Genomic DNA, 17,555 nt, shown 5'->3' with positions numbered 1-17,555 from the left:
GAGAATATATCAGTTATTACTTTGGTCCCGCCTTTTTTGGGAGATAAGAACACCTACTTTACAGTCATTGGTTAACATGAACCAGCGCACATCACTCACTCAGTTTTCACAAAGTACACAAAATGAGTCATATAAAATATACGATTGTGCTATTTTAATTACAATATCAGTAAAATGTTTCTTTTCTACAACTTGAGGAAACCCCACAAGTAATATCATGTTATGTATTACTTTATTGGATTGTCCACGTGCCTGTATGAACAGCATATACGGTTAATGTTTGTTAATAACATCTGGTAGAAAGCAAGTTTCTGGTTGGTATGAGTTTAAAGTAATACTACTGGCTAAACAAAAATGAGACGTTACAAACCAGTTACAAATCTTCGAAAATCAATGGCATAAATTACACATCTTTACAATGGGTTTTATAAAAGCAACTTCTAAAAAAAGAACAAATGGCTTGGGGTTAGCATCCATGTCTCGATTCATGATGAGATTTCATCATGCACATCCTTTACCAAAGCCCTCAAGCAAGAAATACATTTAATAATGCAAAGCCTAAAGGCTCAATTAATGACTTGTTCTCAATGACACCGCCAACTGTGAAGTGGTTAATGAATGGTACCCACAAAATGCTTGAAATGATGTTTCATGTTGCACAGCAACAGTAAGAACATGCATTCTTCTGAATAGCTTTGCAACGTGATTAAAAACAACCAAACCAACAAGATATCTGCTGAAAAGCTTGATTCTTCATCATAGACTATAAAAATTGCAGCTCATGGGTGAAGCTGACAGTTCTTATAAAAATATCTCCAACAGCACGATGTGTTTATCCACCACTGGCTGCGGCTAAAACAAAAAACCCATAAATAACACTACGTCCATGTGTCATTCACTGGCTTCCCTTCACTTTTTAAACCTGTACAAGTTTCGAAGAATGAGTCTTCTCATCTAACCGATCTAAAAGATCGTCTACGCTTCCAAGTTGATATCATTGTCCTCTATCTGCGGGCTGTCATTGTCCCCGAGGAGCTCTGTCTCTGGAACAGAAAGGTCCTCGTTGTGCATGCCACTTTGAGAAGCTCCGTCCGCGAAATCCTCTTCTGTCGCCTTTAGGTCTTCATTCATAAGGGCGGCCTTATCCGTGCCAGATCCGTTGGAGGGTGCGGTGGTCACATAGCCGGTGCTGGTGGAGCCGCTGCCGCTGTGATGCGATCCAGCCTTGGCGACCAACTGTGGGTGCAACTGCTGTGGAGGCATCTGCATGGGGATCTGCATGGGGTAGAAGTTCTGCATGTACGGATACGCCGGCATCGGCTGGTAGCCGTTGACTGGGATGTAGAGCTGGGGCGGCACCATTGGGCGCATCTGGCCCTTCATGGACACAAACTGAGGTTGAGGAAAGGGGGAAGACTTTTTGGGGCTGACGTAGCGGGCATTGCTGATGTTGCTGACCGGGCTTGTGCTGAGGGAGCTGGTTTGAGTGGTGTTGCTCGCTCCTGAGGTTTGCGCCGAGCTGTTGTAGTTGGACAAGCTCTCCCAAGTGCGCAAGCGTGCATGAATGTCTTTGAACCGTGGCCTTCTCGCGGGGAACTCGTTCCAGCACTCTAGCATCAGCGTGTAGATCCAGGCTGGACAGTCATCTGGGCAGGAAAGGACTTGTCTGTTGCGTACCATCTCAATCACATCCTGGTTGGAATAGCCGCAGTACGGCTGAAGGCCATAGCTGAATATCTCCCACAGAACCACGCCGTAGGACCAGATGTCTGAATCGGTGGAGAACTTCCCGTACAATATGGCTTCCGGGGACATCCAGCGGATTGGGAAGGGACTGGTGCTCATTAGCTTGTAGTAGTCGGCCGAATAGACCTCACGGAACAACCCAAGGTCCAGGATCTTCACGTTGAGCTTGTCGCACACCAGGATGTTCCGAGCAGCTAGATCTTTGTGTACAACGTGGTGGCTGGAAAGATACTCCATCCCGGCTGCTATCTGCGTGACAATGTGTAGGAAGTCTGCTTGTTCCAGAGTGGATTTGACCGTTTTGTCATCATCAGAGCTGCCCACGTCTGAATGTGGGGATCGCATGACCAGGAACTCGTGGAGGTCACCGTGCCCCGAATAGCTGAAGATCATGCTCATGGGCTGTTCTTTGGTTATCACACCCAAAAGGCAGACGATGTTGGGGTGCTGCAAGCGAGACCGGAGCATGGCCTCGTGCCGGAACTCTTCCCTTAGAGGTCCCTCGTCTTTGTCTTTGACGGTCTTTATGGCTACTACTTGGGTCTGTTCACCTGGAGCTGTACCATAGAGATGACCCTTGTAGACTTTTCCGAAACGGTCCTCTCCAAGCTCTTCCATGAATCGAACTGCAGAAAGGTTGAGTTCTCGTAGCTTTCCCTAGAAATAAAAGACAGTAAGCCATCGTTCAAGTTCAAAATGCAAAATGCAATTAAACATCTGATATAATGACAAAATGTAATTCGCGTTAAGGTCTATTTTAACCTAGAAGAGATTAATACAGAGCCTAAAACTAACTTTTTGCCACATCTGCCAATGGCCAGTGACGTGAGGCACTTGAAGGAGAAGTCCACTTCCAGAACAACAATTTACAAATAATTTACTCACCCCATCGTCATCCAAGATGTTCACATCTTTCTGTCTTCAGTCGTACAGAAATTATGTTTTTTGAGGAAAACATTTCAGGATTTTTCTCCATATAATGGACGTCATTGGTGCCCCGATTTTGAACTTCCAAAATGTAGATTAAATGCAGCTTCAAAGGGCTCTAAATGATCCCAGCCGTGGAAGAACGGTCTTATTTAGCGAAACAATCTGTCATTTTTAAAAAAAAAAAAAAAATGTATATACTTTTTAAGCACAAAAGCTCGTGTAGCACAGGCTCTGGGATGCGAGTTCATGATGCTATGAATTAGTGATGGGTTGTTCTTGAATGATTCGTTCATTTTGAACAAATCTTTAATGTGACTCGGGGAGTCGTCTTCGGGGAGTGATTCGTTCAGTCGCACATGTGCAACATCCTATTAGATTCTGTACTGGAATTAGTTCACCTGTTTTGAGTCTTCGGGTTTTTCGAGTCATTGGTTCATCTTATGGGGCTGTCATGTTACGAACGAACGACTCAAACTCGAAAACTTGTCAGATAAGAGGTGAGGTGAGCTAATCATAGACTAGAGACCCAGGTAAACAATGAATTAATCTTTTCTGCCTCTTATAGCATTATAGTTTTGTCTTGTTTGTAGTGTGATCAACATTTCTGTAAGCAGTAGATGTGTTAGGGAAGTAACATGTAACATTTTAATTATATTTTGCTAAGATGAATGAAATGACTCGAAAAAAGATTCGTTCATTTTGCTGAACGAGACTCAAAGGTACGAGTCGGTAAAATGATCCGAACTTCCCATCACTACTACGAATCACGTCTAAGTTCACTGTCTGGCGAAAAGCTCCATCTCATTTTCTCCTACAACGTCAGAATCATCCGACATCGTTGTACCTTTTTGTTTGTAAACAGCGTTTGACTTACTTACACTTTCTTAGTCTTTGTGCGTTCGCTTTGTAAACACTGGGTCTGTAGTTCCACCTACGTTCCCTTTCGATGTGATTCAATAGTACGTGAACGCGCATCCCAGAACCTGTGCTACACCAGCTTTTGTGCTTAAAAAGTACAAAAAATGTTATTTTCTGAAAAAAATGACAGATCGTTTCACTAGGTAAGACCATTCTTCCTCGGCTGGGATCGTTTAGAGCCCTTTGAAGCCGCATTTAAACTACCCGGGGCACCAATGAAGTCCATTATATGGAGAAAAATCCTGAAATGTTTTCCTCAAAAAACAATTTCTTCACGGTCGAAGACAGAAAGACATGAACATCTTGGATGACAAGGGGGTGAGTAAATTATTTGTGAATCGTTGTTCTGGTAGTGGACTTCTTTAAAACAGGCAGTTATGGTGTAATTACTACATTTTCGTGTCAATCCATGTACATATTTAGCACAAACAATGAGCTGTCACTTTAATTCAGCGCATTCAGCACAGCAAAAATGAACCTTGTCTAGGGACAAGCTGCACATCACACTGCTCTGACCTTATCAGCCCGTTTGTATCCTATTAGTTGATTCGCTCTTGTCGCTTATGACAAAACAGCTAACCAGTCATGATGATTTTGTCTTCGGACAAAATTATGTAATTCACTTACATCAGAAACAGCAAATCTCTTTAAAAACTGACTGTTGTTCTCACTACATTGCAATGTTATAATTCATAAAAGCTTTACTCGACAACTGGCGACTGACACGGTTACATATACTCGACATGCACTTGCACTCGCAGTGTTAATTTTAGGCCCTGGATTCATACTTTCTAAAAATGCAAAAGGTGTGCTGACACTGCACTTTTCATTCCATTGACTTCCATTCATACGCATACAAATGCATCAGATCGGAAACGGAAGCTCATGCAAAATGTTTCGCATTTCGCTGCAATCCAAAGTTCAAGCTTGGTGAACTCTGATCCGTGAATTGGTATCACGTGAAACCGTATGACCAACAGCAGATCAATACTCCACAGCTAAGTAAAAGAACATAAATTTAAAACTGCAGCACTGCAGGAAAGTGGAGTAGATGGTATGTTTTTATATTTTAGATGTATTACTTTTGTTATGTGGTAAATTTAAGTTTTTTAAAAAATGCTGCAGAGTGTGATGTCATTTCACGACCGTTACAGCTTCTGTAGAAATTTCACATGCGAGTGTGACTGCAGCTGTAGTGCGGGAACCAAAATATGCAAATTAAGATACACTATTTATTTTTTAGTTTTTAAGAGATAATGTTTTAAAAAAAAGGTTTCTAAGGTTTCACACATGATGTTATGCCTTTTTTTACATTTATGAGTTAGATCAAAAATAGTATCAAAAATGGTTTAACAAAATGTATTTTTCCCTGTTTCCATATCTCACACACATTTGGGACTGGATTTAGTGAATAAATGGCACAAAACCAGTCATAAGGGTCAATCTTTTGAAACTGACGTCATCTGGAAGCTGAATACATTAGCTTTTCATTGATTTTTGTTAAGATAGGACAAAATTTGGCAGAGATGCAACAATTTGAGAATCTGAGGGTGCAAAAAAATCTAAATATTGAGAAAATTACCTTTTCTTCTCTGAAGTTCTTAGCAATGCATATTACTAATCAAAAAGTTTAAGTTTTAATATATTTACAGTAGGAAATTTACACAGAAGAAAAATAAGTAATTTTGACCAATGTATTGTTGACTATTGCTACAAATATACCTGTCCTACTTATGGTTTTGTGGTCCAGGGTCACAAATACGTATATTCACACCTATTATTGAATCACTGCAGAAAAAAAGAATATATTTTTCATTCTAACGTGAAAGTTTAGGTAGATGAAATGAATTCGTAAATTAAAATATTTTCGTTACTTTAAAACATTTAAGAATTAAATTTAAATTACATTTGGACTATATTTGAGCAGTCATAACTTAAGAACAAAGGAATTAAATTATGAAATTAGAACCTGTAATTGTTTTAAATCATTAAATTAATACTGCAACTTCTCAAATTATATTCTTATAAGTTTCATAAAATTATTTAATTAAAAAAATTCTTTTGCATTACAATTTCAAAGATTTTTTCAACATTTTCATTAATACAAAAAAAAATGTAGTAATAACATGGTAATAAATATTTAAAACTGAAATTCCGCTGCATTCACTCATTTACTTACTAATCAGATGCAAGATTTTACTTAAAAAAAAAAAAAAAAAAAAAAAAAAAGTTAAGCTATTACTAATTTATGATGTTCTGTTCAGTTGGGTTCAAACTGAGCTGTGAAAGCAAAAAATGCAATTGCACGATTTTGAATGCAACTAATTAAACCTGAAAAGCTGAAACAACGGAAGATTACCTGATGCTTGTGCTGGTTAAGCAGAGGCAGCTCCATTTCTTGACTCGGTGAGGCAGTGAGTTGTCGGCGAGTAGGGGTGTCAGCAGACTCCTTTTGTTTGTTGCGACACATGCAGATCAAGAAGAATAAGCAGGCAATAACAAGAGGGGTGGCTATACTGGGGATTAAGATGTACAGTATCTCCTTTTTCATCTTCTCTGGAGGCTCTGAGGGCAAAAAAAACACAATTTAGAACAACAAAAACAAAACAGAAACAGTTACTTTTTCGTCCATCATGAGGGTCATGAAGCAGTTCTACTCACTGCAGGGTTGAATGTCACACATGTCCACTCGAACATTAGGGTCCAACGTGAAACACCAAGGGCTCTCCATTTGCCCTCCGGGGTTCCTGCAGAAATTGTGGCCCCCTCTGAGTTCAGGATACTCTGTCGGCATCAGATGATGATTGTGTGGATACTGTGCACTCCACGGCTGGCACTGGTAGCCTGATTTCGTGACGCTGACCGTGCCTTTATAGTTGGCGCCGCTTCCGTTGTAACAGCTGTGATTTGGGGGTGAATCTTTAACAAGAATTAGGCATTAGTAGGTGTTTCTCAAAACATTATGTAAAAAACATTTGTGTGTCTGAGTTAACAATCATTTATAGTAATGCAGCGTCAAGAAATTTGAGATGCACCACTAGAGGGCCCTCTCGCTTTAATTGCTGCTGTTCATTGAGGGTGCTTGGGAACCAATTACATGCTTATTAAATCCTCGAGCCCTCCTCGGCTCTTAAACCCTATTTTACGGTTTCGAGTCCAGTCATGTGAACCTACATTGCGGTGGCAGGCCGATGCGAATGCAGCTGGCAGCTTCGGGCGAGCCAGGGTGGGGAAGCAGGTTGCACACGGGCAGCTCGAGCTGCATGAGGATGAGAGGGTTGGAGCGTGCGATGGTGTACTCCGCATTGCACAAGTCGTTCTCTAAAGCCTCGCACTCGTCACGGCAGAGCTGGCGCTGTCGTGGACCTCTGGTGCCCTCCTCGCATAACGGGAAGACGTAATAGCAGAAGGACGGGATGGCAAATTCAGAGCACTGGTCTGATAGCTGGGTAGAGGTGCCAATCATGGTGAACGCAGCTGGAGAACAACACAAGATGATGAATGATGATAAAAGATGAATGTGCGGTGTATCTATGATCATGATACACTGCACTCTCTACTGGCATTGACAGTTTAATGTAGAACCTTGTTCTTCACACTAATGAAGAATGAAGTCTCCTCTGCTCACCAAGTCTACATTTGCTTAATTAAAACTACTGTAAAACTGTAAAATATTATTACAATTTGAAAAAGCTGTTTTCTTTGTGAATATATTTTAAAATGTAATTTATTCCTGTGCTCAAAGCTGAATTTTCAGCATCATTACTCCAGTCTTTAGTGTCACATGATCTTTCAGTAATCATTCTAATATCCTCAATTAATACTCAAGAAATATTTTTAATTATCAATGTTAAAAAAAATATTGTGGCTCCAAAAGAAACAATTTATATTTTAATTCTATTTAAAATGTTACAAAATAATTAGATTTCGATTAGATGCAGTTCTTTTGAATTTTTAAAAGAATCTTAAAAAATGTATCTCAAATATTAAGCAGCAACTGTTTTCAACACTGATGATAAGAAAAACTGAACACCAATAATCAATTAATTAGAATATTAGAATCATGTGACACTGAATATGGTGAAAATTCAGCTTCGATCACAGGAATAAATTACATTCTACAATTTATTCAAATAGAAAATAATTTTAAATAGCAGTAGAATTTCTCAATATTAGTTTTACTGTATTTTGGATCAAATAAACGCAGCTTTGGTGAACATCAAAGACAAAAAAAAAAAAAAAAAAAAAAAAAAAAAAAAACAAGCATATACACTACCAGTCAAAAGTTTTTGAACAATAAGATTTTTCAGTCTCTTCTGGTCACCAAGCCTGCATTTATTTGATCCAAAATACAGCAAAAAACATTAATATTGTGAAATATTTTAGCATTTAAAATAACTGCTTTCTATTTTAAGTACATTTTAAAATGTAATTTATTTCTGTGATTAAAGCTGAATTTTCAGCATCATTACTCCAGTCTTCAGTGTCACATGATCCTTCAGAAATCATTCTAATATGCTGATTTGCTGCTCAAGAAACATTTATTATTATTATTATTATTATTATTATAAATATTTAAAACAGTTAAGTAAAAAGGATTTCAGGATTCTTTGATGAATATAAAGATCAAAAGATCAGCATTTATCTAAAATAAAAAGCTTTTGTAACATTATACACTATACCATTTAAAAGCTTGGAGTCGGTATAATTTTCTTCGTTTGGGAAAGAAATTATAGAAATGAACACTTATTTAGCAAGGATGCTTTAAATTGACAAAAAGTGATGATAAAGACATTTATGATGTTACAAAAGATTACTATTTCAAATAAATGCTGTTCTGCCGAACTTTCTATTTATCAAAGAAACCTGAAAAAAATCTACTCAGCTGTTTTCAACATTTTCTGAAGGATCATGTGACTGGAGTAATGATGTTAAAAATTCAGCTTTGACAGATTAAATAAATTACATTTAAAAATATATTCAAATAGAAAGCAGTAAGTAAAGTATATTTACAATTTTTACTGTTTTTTCTGTATTTTGGATCAAATAAATGCAGGCTCGGTGAGCAGAAGAGACTTCTTTAAAGACATTAAAAATCTCACTGTTTAAAAACATTTGATTGGTAGCTTATGTGCTAATAAACTGCTTTTGTTCCCAGCAGTGGTTTCAGGACAGCAGTGCTCACCAGTGATGCGGTTTTCACTTTCTCCCTGCATCTGCAGAGACTCCACATAGATGCTCCTGTTCCCTATGAATCGAGCGCAAGCAATGCCTCGGTACGGCTGGCAGAAGCCCTTCTCATGCGTCCTGAGAAAAGAAAATGACAGACAGTGATGAACAAGATGATAACTCACCTGAAACACAGTGCTACATTGTACAGGCCCACAAAGGGCAATTTTAAGTAGTTTCGAACGTCAAACACCATATTACATATCAAAACACCATGTGTTTATGACCTTTCAACACTCATTTTGTATTATTTATATTTAGCGCATGTCGTAATTTGAACTTGTTAATCGATTTTCAAGGATGCGAGTTGTGTATGATATTGTCATCTAGACTGACCAATTTGTAACCTTTCTAATGCAAAACGAATATCCTGCTGGCTTCAGCAGAGAGACCACAGTAATGAGCATTGAGGGACTCTCTCCATATCTCATGACCTCTTGTTCTCGGAGTTATGAAATGTAGGTGCTCGCGTTGAGCCAAAGCGATACAGAAGCGTATTCACGGCGGACTGCGGTTTGAGTGTTATGATTGGAGCACTTTTGAAGAAGTTTCAATGGTTGTTTATTACGCTACCTTTGGGCTTTGCTGTTTCTCTCATTATAGTATGAATGTGAAGTGACCAAAATCACTAGTATTTGCTGCTCAGGATATCCATCTCTGCTGTTTATGCAGTTACCAACTGGATGAAAGTGGTCTGTTCTGGCCAAACACAAATGGCTTTATGTGATGACTCAGGAACTGGCTGGAATTGGACTCTGAACTTTCCTAACTTGATGCCTTGAAGAAGTTTTTTTTTTTTTGGTCTCCACAACAGACACATTTGTTTTAGTCTCACAATGAACTGACAACCCACAACAGCAGAGATTTCCAGAGCTAAAATACGATACGGAGTCAGGCTCGGATCCAAACCGTGTCTCCTGTCTCCCTTCTAAGGCAGCGTCAGAACCGAAATGAAACCTTGTAAGTGATGGATCTGGAACGAACACATACTCTCGTGGTTAAAACTAAGAGTATGACGTTAGATACTCTAGACCAGGGAGGACTGGTGTCCTGCAGAGTTTAGCTCCAACCCTAATCAAACACACCTGAACCAGCTAATAAGGGTCTTACTAGGAAAACTAGAGATTTCCAAAACTTCCAGGCAGGTGTGCTGAGGCAAGTTGGAGCTAAACTCTGCAAGACACTGGCACTCCAGGACCAAGTTTGGGCACCCCTAGTCTAAACATAAAAATATACCACACATATACTGGCCAAAATATTCATTTACATTATTACATTATTACATTTATTATTTTTCTTTTGTCAAATTAAAAAAAAAAAAAAAAAATTTTTTTACAAGCGTTTTAAAATTTCTAATTAAAACAACAGAATAAGAACAAGTAGAATAAGTTACTAATAAAATTAAATCAGTATTAAAAAATTAATTTGCAATTACAGAATTGGCACAGAAAAACTCAAAAGTGGCTTGTAGGTGCATTTTCATATGTTTAATGAGGCTCACAGATGGCATGAGTGCAATCAAATTCATAAATTCACATTGTGATAAATGTTTTAAATTTAAAATTTTGAATACAGAAATATTAAATGATTTAAATAACTGAAAAGACGATTTAAAAATGAAACCAAATCTGCCAGTAGGTGGCGGCAAGTCACTGACTTCTGAATCATTCATTCATTTGATTCTTTCGAACGGTTGATTCATTCAGGAATAAATCAAGTGACTCTCTGTATGAATGGGAAATTGAATCATTGACTCACTAGATTCGTTTAAAAACGCACGTTCATTCATAAACGAAACACTTCTGTGTTTGAATGGAGATGCGCAGCGGCTCAGTTGTGACTTGTTTCAAACTATTTTTGATGATGAAATAGAGCAAAATCAGGAAATAGTGTTATAGTCAGAATGTAAGTCACTTACTATTAACTTCTTGTTTATTTAACTGTTGTATTAAATCAATATCTCATTTACAAACTCCCTTAAAAATTAAAAGCGGTCACTCATCTTAGTTCATCATGATCTCACAAAGTTCCACTATAATCAACAAAGGTCTCTGCACTGCACAGTGAATCTCTTGTTTACACTCTCTCTACACTTTGTTTATAAAAGGATTGGTGATATGTCTGTGATACATTACTCAATGTTGCAAAAACATGTAGAAACCTTTGAAGCTCCCCTTAGCACAAACACAAATATGCTGATGGGGATTATATAACAGGCATTTTTGAAGCCTGTTATAGCGCCATTTGCAGCAAAAGTAGGTTATTAACATATTCTCAATTATTTAACAAACGACTTGGCTGACTGCAGTGATTCTAGAGTTTTTGTTCGGCATGAGGAGGTCTATATGAATATTGTGCATATGTGTGAAAAACTGGGCAGTATACAATTGTTTGCACTCTTGAAAAATGTGACGTTGCCCCCTAGTGGCAGACGTCTTTCAAAATTCATATTTGACATCACACGTTAACTCCGTGACTTCCAGTCCAAACGCTCTATCAGATGACATGAGAAAACAACAAACAGTACTAATTATACACTCACAATGTGATATAAAACTACCCTTTAACTCCATACCGAAATCCTAGACAGTCAGACAATGAAAATACAGATATAAATAAATATATATAAAATTATTTGTGTTTGGGACACTGTGAGCACGGAGACTGTAGTGTACACCCTAAATCTGCTGAGATGGGATTCTCAAGTGAAATGAGTCGGGGCTTGGATCCAGAAACAGCATTCGCTGGTGCGTTTGTTGGACGCATTATGTCACCACTTAACAAGCCCATACACCATTTTTTAAAGAGTCAAAATGGTGCCCACTGAGTTTAGTTTCGATCAGCCTCTGTCAGCCTTGTCTAATTGGTGCTCAAAATTCAATGGCCGATGGCGGGAATGTTTTTTAAGATACACAAATGTCCTTACAGACACTTGTGGCACTTAGGACAAAGACTGTACATACCAATTTTCATGTTAATTGGACAAATGGTTACATAGTTATAGCCATTTTTAATTTTTCCCCCTCTTATAGCACCACCAAGTTGCCAAGCTCAAAGACTTTTGTGACCTCAGATTTAGCTCTTACATACAAGTTGTGAGTTTGGCCAATATATCTCATTCGGTTCAAAAGTTATAGCCATTTTAGTAAAAGTAGGCATGCCCCTTTTGAAAGTTTTGGCATCCCTTTGCAATGGTGAGTTGAAAGTAAAATTTTTGGTTTGGTTTCAATTGGCCAAAAAACTTCCAACAATATATGACACTTAAGCCTGTGACTAATGGTTTGAGAGTTATAAGCCATTTCATACTTTGGATCGCTGTAGCGCCCCCGTCAGGCGGATTGGGGCGAGATTTGGTGACATTGTAGATGGTGTGAGTACTACCATTCTACCAAATGTCAAGTCTCTATGCCTTACGGATTGGTAAATAACTCTAAAAATAACAAAGTGAAATATTTCTGCTACAAAACATAGTGTTTATGGTAATAAATGAATATGATAACATGGTACTTTATATGCTTGCAAATAACTGGAAGCAAATGATACCAGAAGCCTTGCACATTTAAGGTAAAAATGGCTACATTCATTTAGGCTGCATTTGAATCCACTGCAAAAAGAGCTGATCTGTTACCAATCCAGAAAAACAGTAAACAATGTTTGCTTTTATATATCTTACTAAATTACTGAAGTACAAACATAATTTCTGAAAACGTCCTACCCTCGCCCATGTGTAACATGATCAGAAACAAACAGCACGGGAAACACGTCTGTCCAGAGCCCTGCAGCAAATCATATTTCACTCATCAGCCTTTGGGTCTGACGTTTTAGTAGAGCCCTAATCAGTGTTTTTTCAAACGGTTATAAATCACACCCCGCTGCTCCGAACACTCCTATGAAACCTGTGAATAGACGTAGTGTGAAGCTGTTTAAAATAACTGCTCTCAGAAGGAATTTTGCACTATTCACGTTTGATTTTGCTCCTAACTGTGGCATTTTGCCAGCGCAACTATCAATGCCCCAAACGTTTGCTACGACCAGCCTCAATATCACATATGGTTACAATTTCACTGCAGTTTGGATTGAGCAAGGAATTTTCTCTCAAGCTAATGTCTGAGGACTCAAGCCTAACAAGATTCAGATTTACTTCCTACTTTTTTGTTGAAAATATTGCATAAAATAGATGCAAAGCATTCTTTCCCTGATATCCGTTCAAAGTTTACAAGAACTGAATATTAGTTTTGCATGGAAATTTGTCCTCTCAAAAAACACTGTGACGCACCTCACACATTCATCAGTGCTGAAAAACAATGAGGCTGTCAAGCTGTAAACAACACAAATGGAGATTTGTGTTTCTCATGCTCATCTGTAAGCATTTATGCAGACAAAAACAATACTCTGTCGTTATCAAATACGTCTACATGTGGTTATACAATTTCTCAATGCTCTTGTACTTGGAGAACAGCTTTCTTCAATGACTCTAACCACAAATTTTCCTCGCCATCCCTCAAAACAAATGCAATCTGGGACCTTCAAAAGCAACTTCAAAGAAAAACACACTTTTTAGCACAACATGGTATGTTCTCCTTACATTTAAATATTTTTAGCATGTTTAACATGTGGACAAACATTGTATTCCTGATGGAAAAGAAAACAAACATCTATTTTGAACCCGTCAGTGCAGCAAGAGAAGTTAACACGGAGGTTAATGTCAAGGTGTTTGCTGAACCTCACTTCACTAGAGTGTGGATCCAAGCGCTGGACAGGAACAGAGGACGTGTTGTCTAGCTGAGAGTTACATATGCAGTACTGGGAACTGAAGGACGACAAACACTGCAAATTTTACTGCCAAACTACTTCTGCCTGCTCATGGCCCACACATCTTCATCTTCATGACTTCAGCTCTCATCTCAACTCAATACCCAGAGGAAACAAGACAACAAGACCCCATTTCCACCCAACATTAACATGCATATTTTGTAGCAAGTGCTAAATAGAAGTGAAAGTAGTATCTAAAAGTTTTTGTGATCAGATCACCAAAATGACACATTCTGAGACCACACTGCATGTGATGCATAAATGCTCATGCATGCTGAATGCATCCCGAACACATTATCATTCTGGGAAAAGTTTAAAAAAAAGTGCACCACAACCACAATTTAAACGTCACTATGCTGTACCAAAACACAAATTATTGTGGAAATTCTAGCTGCTCTCCTTATCGTGTTCAATCTTTATTTATTTCTCAGAAATTAGATCTGTGTAACATGGGTTTGATAACAGAAGGCTCATCTGAAATGCATTTCAATACTAGTTGTAAACAGGATCTTAATCGCCCTCGTGTGGTTCCAAACCCATATGAGTGTAGCAGATTGTCCCATGTGCTCAGGGGCGTCAGTTGGGTATTGCGTGGTGTGGCGACTGCCATATCTTGCTTGCTATCTGCTTGGCCAAGTCAATGCAAAGTAATATAATTGTATTGCAGGATTTATGGAGTTATATTACTATGTGTAAACATATAATTTGTAATTGTTTAATAAAAGAGACAAGCAAGTAAATTTAAGCAATCCGTACTGTTATATTCGTTTAACATGAGCTCAACGGCTGCAAATGTGCTGTTTTGCAAACTTTAGTTTTGTAGCCAATAGGCATTTCTGTTGAAAACAATGACCGATCTGAGATAATTAACAGGGTTCCCACACCTTGGTCAACTTCAAATTCAAGGAACTTTCAAGAACTTTCCAGGTCCAATACCCTCAAATTCAAGGACTTAATATTTGGGGTATTGAGGGGGGTTAAAAGCCCCCAAAGTAGCGCATTGACCATATCCCATATCAAAACTCAAAACATTTAAATTCCTAAATTCCTAAAATGTGTATTTTACATTCACCCTTGTGCAGATCGATCATAAACACAGCTAAAATGCTTCCTACCAGTGGCCATCACAAAACTTAACATCTTGCATAGTTTTATCACAGGTAGAATGCACATTGTTTCAATACAAGCATATCAGTCAAATGTAATTTATGCAATATTTCAAACATTTAACCCACAGGAGAAAATCAGCCCTTCGCAACACTTTAAAATCAGCCCAATTCCGTACAAAAAAAAAAAAAAAATGCGGATTTGGCAACCCTGCATCCAACACAAGCTGCTGAATCAGTTTTAACTAATGGGTCAAGATTAAGGAGAGATGACTGACAAATCATGCTGGAGGATTTGCTGTCGAATATCTGATCTTGTAATATGTGCTCCCTTTATACATCATGCGTGTGATCGGGAAATTGAAAGTGAAAGTGAACAGCCGCTCATTCAAAAGATATTTAAATACTCCGCATATGATAGCGGCTTCCTGATGCGCAAAATTATATTTAAATTATATATCAGAATGATTGCATGAATTGCAATCCATACATACAAACAAAACAAAACAAATAATTTCAGAATTAAAGTAATGTTTAATAAAATGGAATGACAAGGAGAAAAAGTATTGAACTACTGAAATTTATTTAATACTTCGTAGAAAAGCCTTTGACAGCTTCAAGACACTCCTATATAAAGAAACTAGTCATGCATTGCTCAGGTGTGATTTTGGCCCATTCTTCCACAGAGTCTTCAAATCTTGAAGGATCAGTTAGCCTCTTTTGTGAACTCTGATCTTTAGTTCTTATTTTCTATTGGATTCAAGTCAGGTGATTTGCTGGGCCATTCTAGCAGCTTTATTTTCTTTTTCTGAAACCAACTGAGAGTTTCCTTGGCTGTGTTTGGGATCACTGTCTTGCTGAAATGTCCACCCTTGTTTTATCTTAATCATACTGTAGGTGTTGGGACTGAACCAGCTAATATTAATTTCCATTGCTTTCTAATTACTGATGGATTTCAGCTGGTGTCTTGGCTTTCCATGCCTTTTTGCACCTCCCTTTCTTCATGTGTTCAATCCGTGTGTCATTCCATTTTATTACACATAACTTAATTTCTAAACTTATTTGGTTTTGTTTTATTAGTATGTATGGATAACTTGGGTTGTTATCGACATCTGGTGAAAATTTCAAGTCAACAGCACCTTCGGAAATGGTGACGTGTTCAATATTTATTTTACCTGTAAGTGCTTTTCTCCATCCATCTACTGGTAATAAGTGATAATTTCATGTCTTTTTAATTTTAAAATAAAAGTGTCAGTTTTCCTATATTGTATTTTAGTTTTGCAAATGTGAGGCCAATCTTTGAAGGACGAACAAAAATGTTCTTATATAAATATTCTTTTCCTCCTGTTCTGTCACAAGACTTGACACAAATATGCGTTGGACTACTTTTATTTATTTTTTTAGTTTTCCTCGATCTCGCCAATGTCCAACTCCATTTACTGAACCTTACTGAAGAGATGTGGTCACATTAGCAAGACTTTGGCGAAACTTAACAGGGAAGAAGTCCACTGTTAATAGTGTAGGGATATAAAAATCACATCTCGCACAGAAGTCATTAAACCGAGCAGATTTCCGTCAGTTAATGCAGTCAACTAATCTTTCACCCTCACACGTATTTCCAGATTTTGTAATTTCTTATTGAAATGACTGGATCTGGCCACAAAAATTCACCACTCAACAAAAACGTGACCGCACCGTTAAAGCACGGCTCTACAGTATTGACAGTATGAAGGCTGAATCCTATTAACAAGAGCTCTGCCCCGAAAACATCCCCACAGACACTGTACCATTTATTTAACCTGGAAAAGGAAACATGAGGACCTGCCACAAAACTTCCCCAACCGAAGGTGCCTGCCAGCTCTCTCTTCGGCTCTTAAGGAAGTTAACTCAGATATACTGCTTCAAGCCAGGATACAGTTCTGCGTTTTTGTTCTTTTTTGGAAAAGCAGCTCCTGCTTTATTTCCACAAATCAAGTTTTATGTTGAGGTAGCAACAGGGCAGAGCAAATAGAAAAAGAGTCTGAGAAAATATGTAGATTTCAGAGCTTTACACTAAACGCGATTAAAACAATAAGATAATCTTTAAAAGCTACAGTGCACATAATAACAAAATGATCTGGGCTTTTTAAGATGAAACGCAGTGACTCAGCTCTTTAAACAATGTGACCGAATCAGAGGCCTGACTCTTTTGTGAGTGTGTTTTTGAGGTCAATGGGTTGGAATAAACAAGTTACTGTTTAGAAATGATGAAACATTTACAGAAACAAACAAGCAGCAGAGAAAATGCGAACACACACAGAGACAAACTGACAAAAGCAGTACTTACGAATCCTCTCCTCCATGGGCCGGAGATTGTCCTGTAAAACACAGATAGGAGGAATTACAGACAAGCGTCTTAACATGATCTTCCCTTCGGGAGCAGCTGTTTTCACAAACCCTAATTTGCCGTTTCAGTTCAAGGGAGGCTGCGATGTTATTACGCCAAGACGACTTTTCAGAGGAGCAGGAGGCACGGCGCAAGCGAGCTCCTAAACCTGTCAAAAGCATAATGTATTTCTCATCGGACACGCTCCTTGTGGAGAATTTACCGTACGCACATAAAAGGGATTTTTTTTTCCCCCAGAAGGAAACAGTGGGAAGCTGTTTCTTAAGTAGAGACCTAATGCAGAAACGCTGAGATTTATGCCACTGCTTTCCTATAAATATACAGGGATGCCAGGGTGAGATTTGGCGCATATGGTTGTAAAACACTGCCGCTTTAGCCCGTCTGTAAATCAGTTGACTCCCCAAACAAGCAAAAATAGGTGAACAGCA

General features: G+C 38.2%; 1 protein-coding gene across 2 annotated transcripts in view; it reads right to left on the bottom strand.

The window, feature by feature from the left end:
• Positions 1 to 513: 513 nt before the first annotated feature.
• Positions 514 to 17,555, bottom strand: part of ror2 (receptor tyrosine kinase-like orphan receptor 2) — a 97,390-nt gene continuing 80,348 nt past the window's right edge. For both annotated transcript variants that reach the window (XM_051120538.1, XM_051120539.1), the window contains exons 4-9: positions 17,068 to 17,098; positions 8,780 to 8,901; positions 6,769 to 7,071; positions 6,256 to 6,513; positions 5,954 to 6,159; positions 514 to 2,403 (exon numbers count right to left, since the gene is read on the bottom strand). In XM_051120538.1, coding sequence (XP_050976495.1) covers positions 976 to 2,403; positions 5,954 to 6,159; positions 6,256 to 6,513; positions 6,769 to 7,071; positions 8,780 to 8,901; positions 17,068 to 17,098 — 2,348 coding nt within the window. In that variant the 3' untranslated portion in view covers positions 514 to 975. The remainder of the gene's footprint in view (positions 2,404 to 5,953; positions 6,160 to 6,255; positions 6,514 to 6,768; positions 7,072 to 8,779; positions 8,902 to 17,067; positions 17,099 to 17,555) is intronic.

This window comes from Labeo rohita, chromosome 10, assembly GCF_022985175.1.
Source record: "Labeo rohita strain BAU-BD-2019 chromosome 10, IGBB_LRoh.1.0, whole genome shotgun sequence".
Classification (NCBI taxonomy): Eukaryota; Metazoa; Chordata; class Actinopteri; order Cypriniformes; family Cyprinidae; genus Labeo; species Labeo rohita.
Note: the sequence above shows the minus strand (reverse complement) of the source record. Positions and strands in the feature narration are given on the sequence as shown.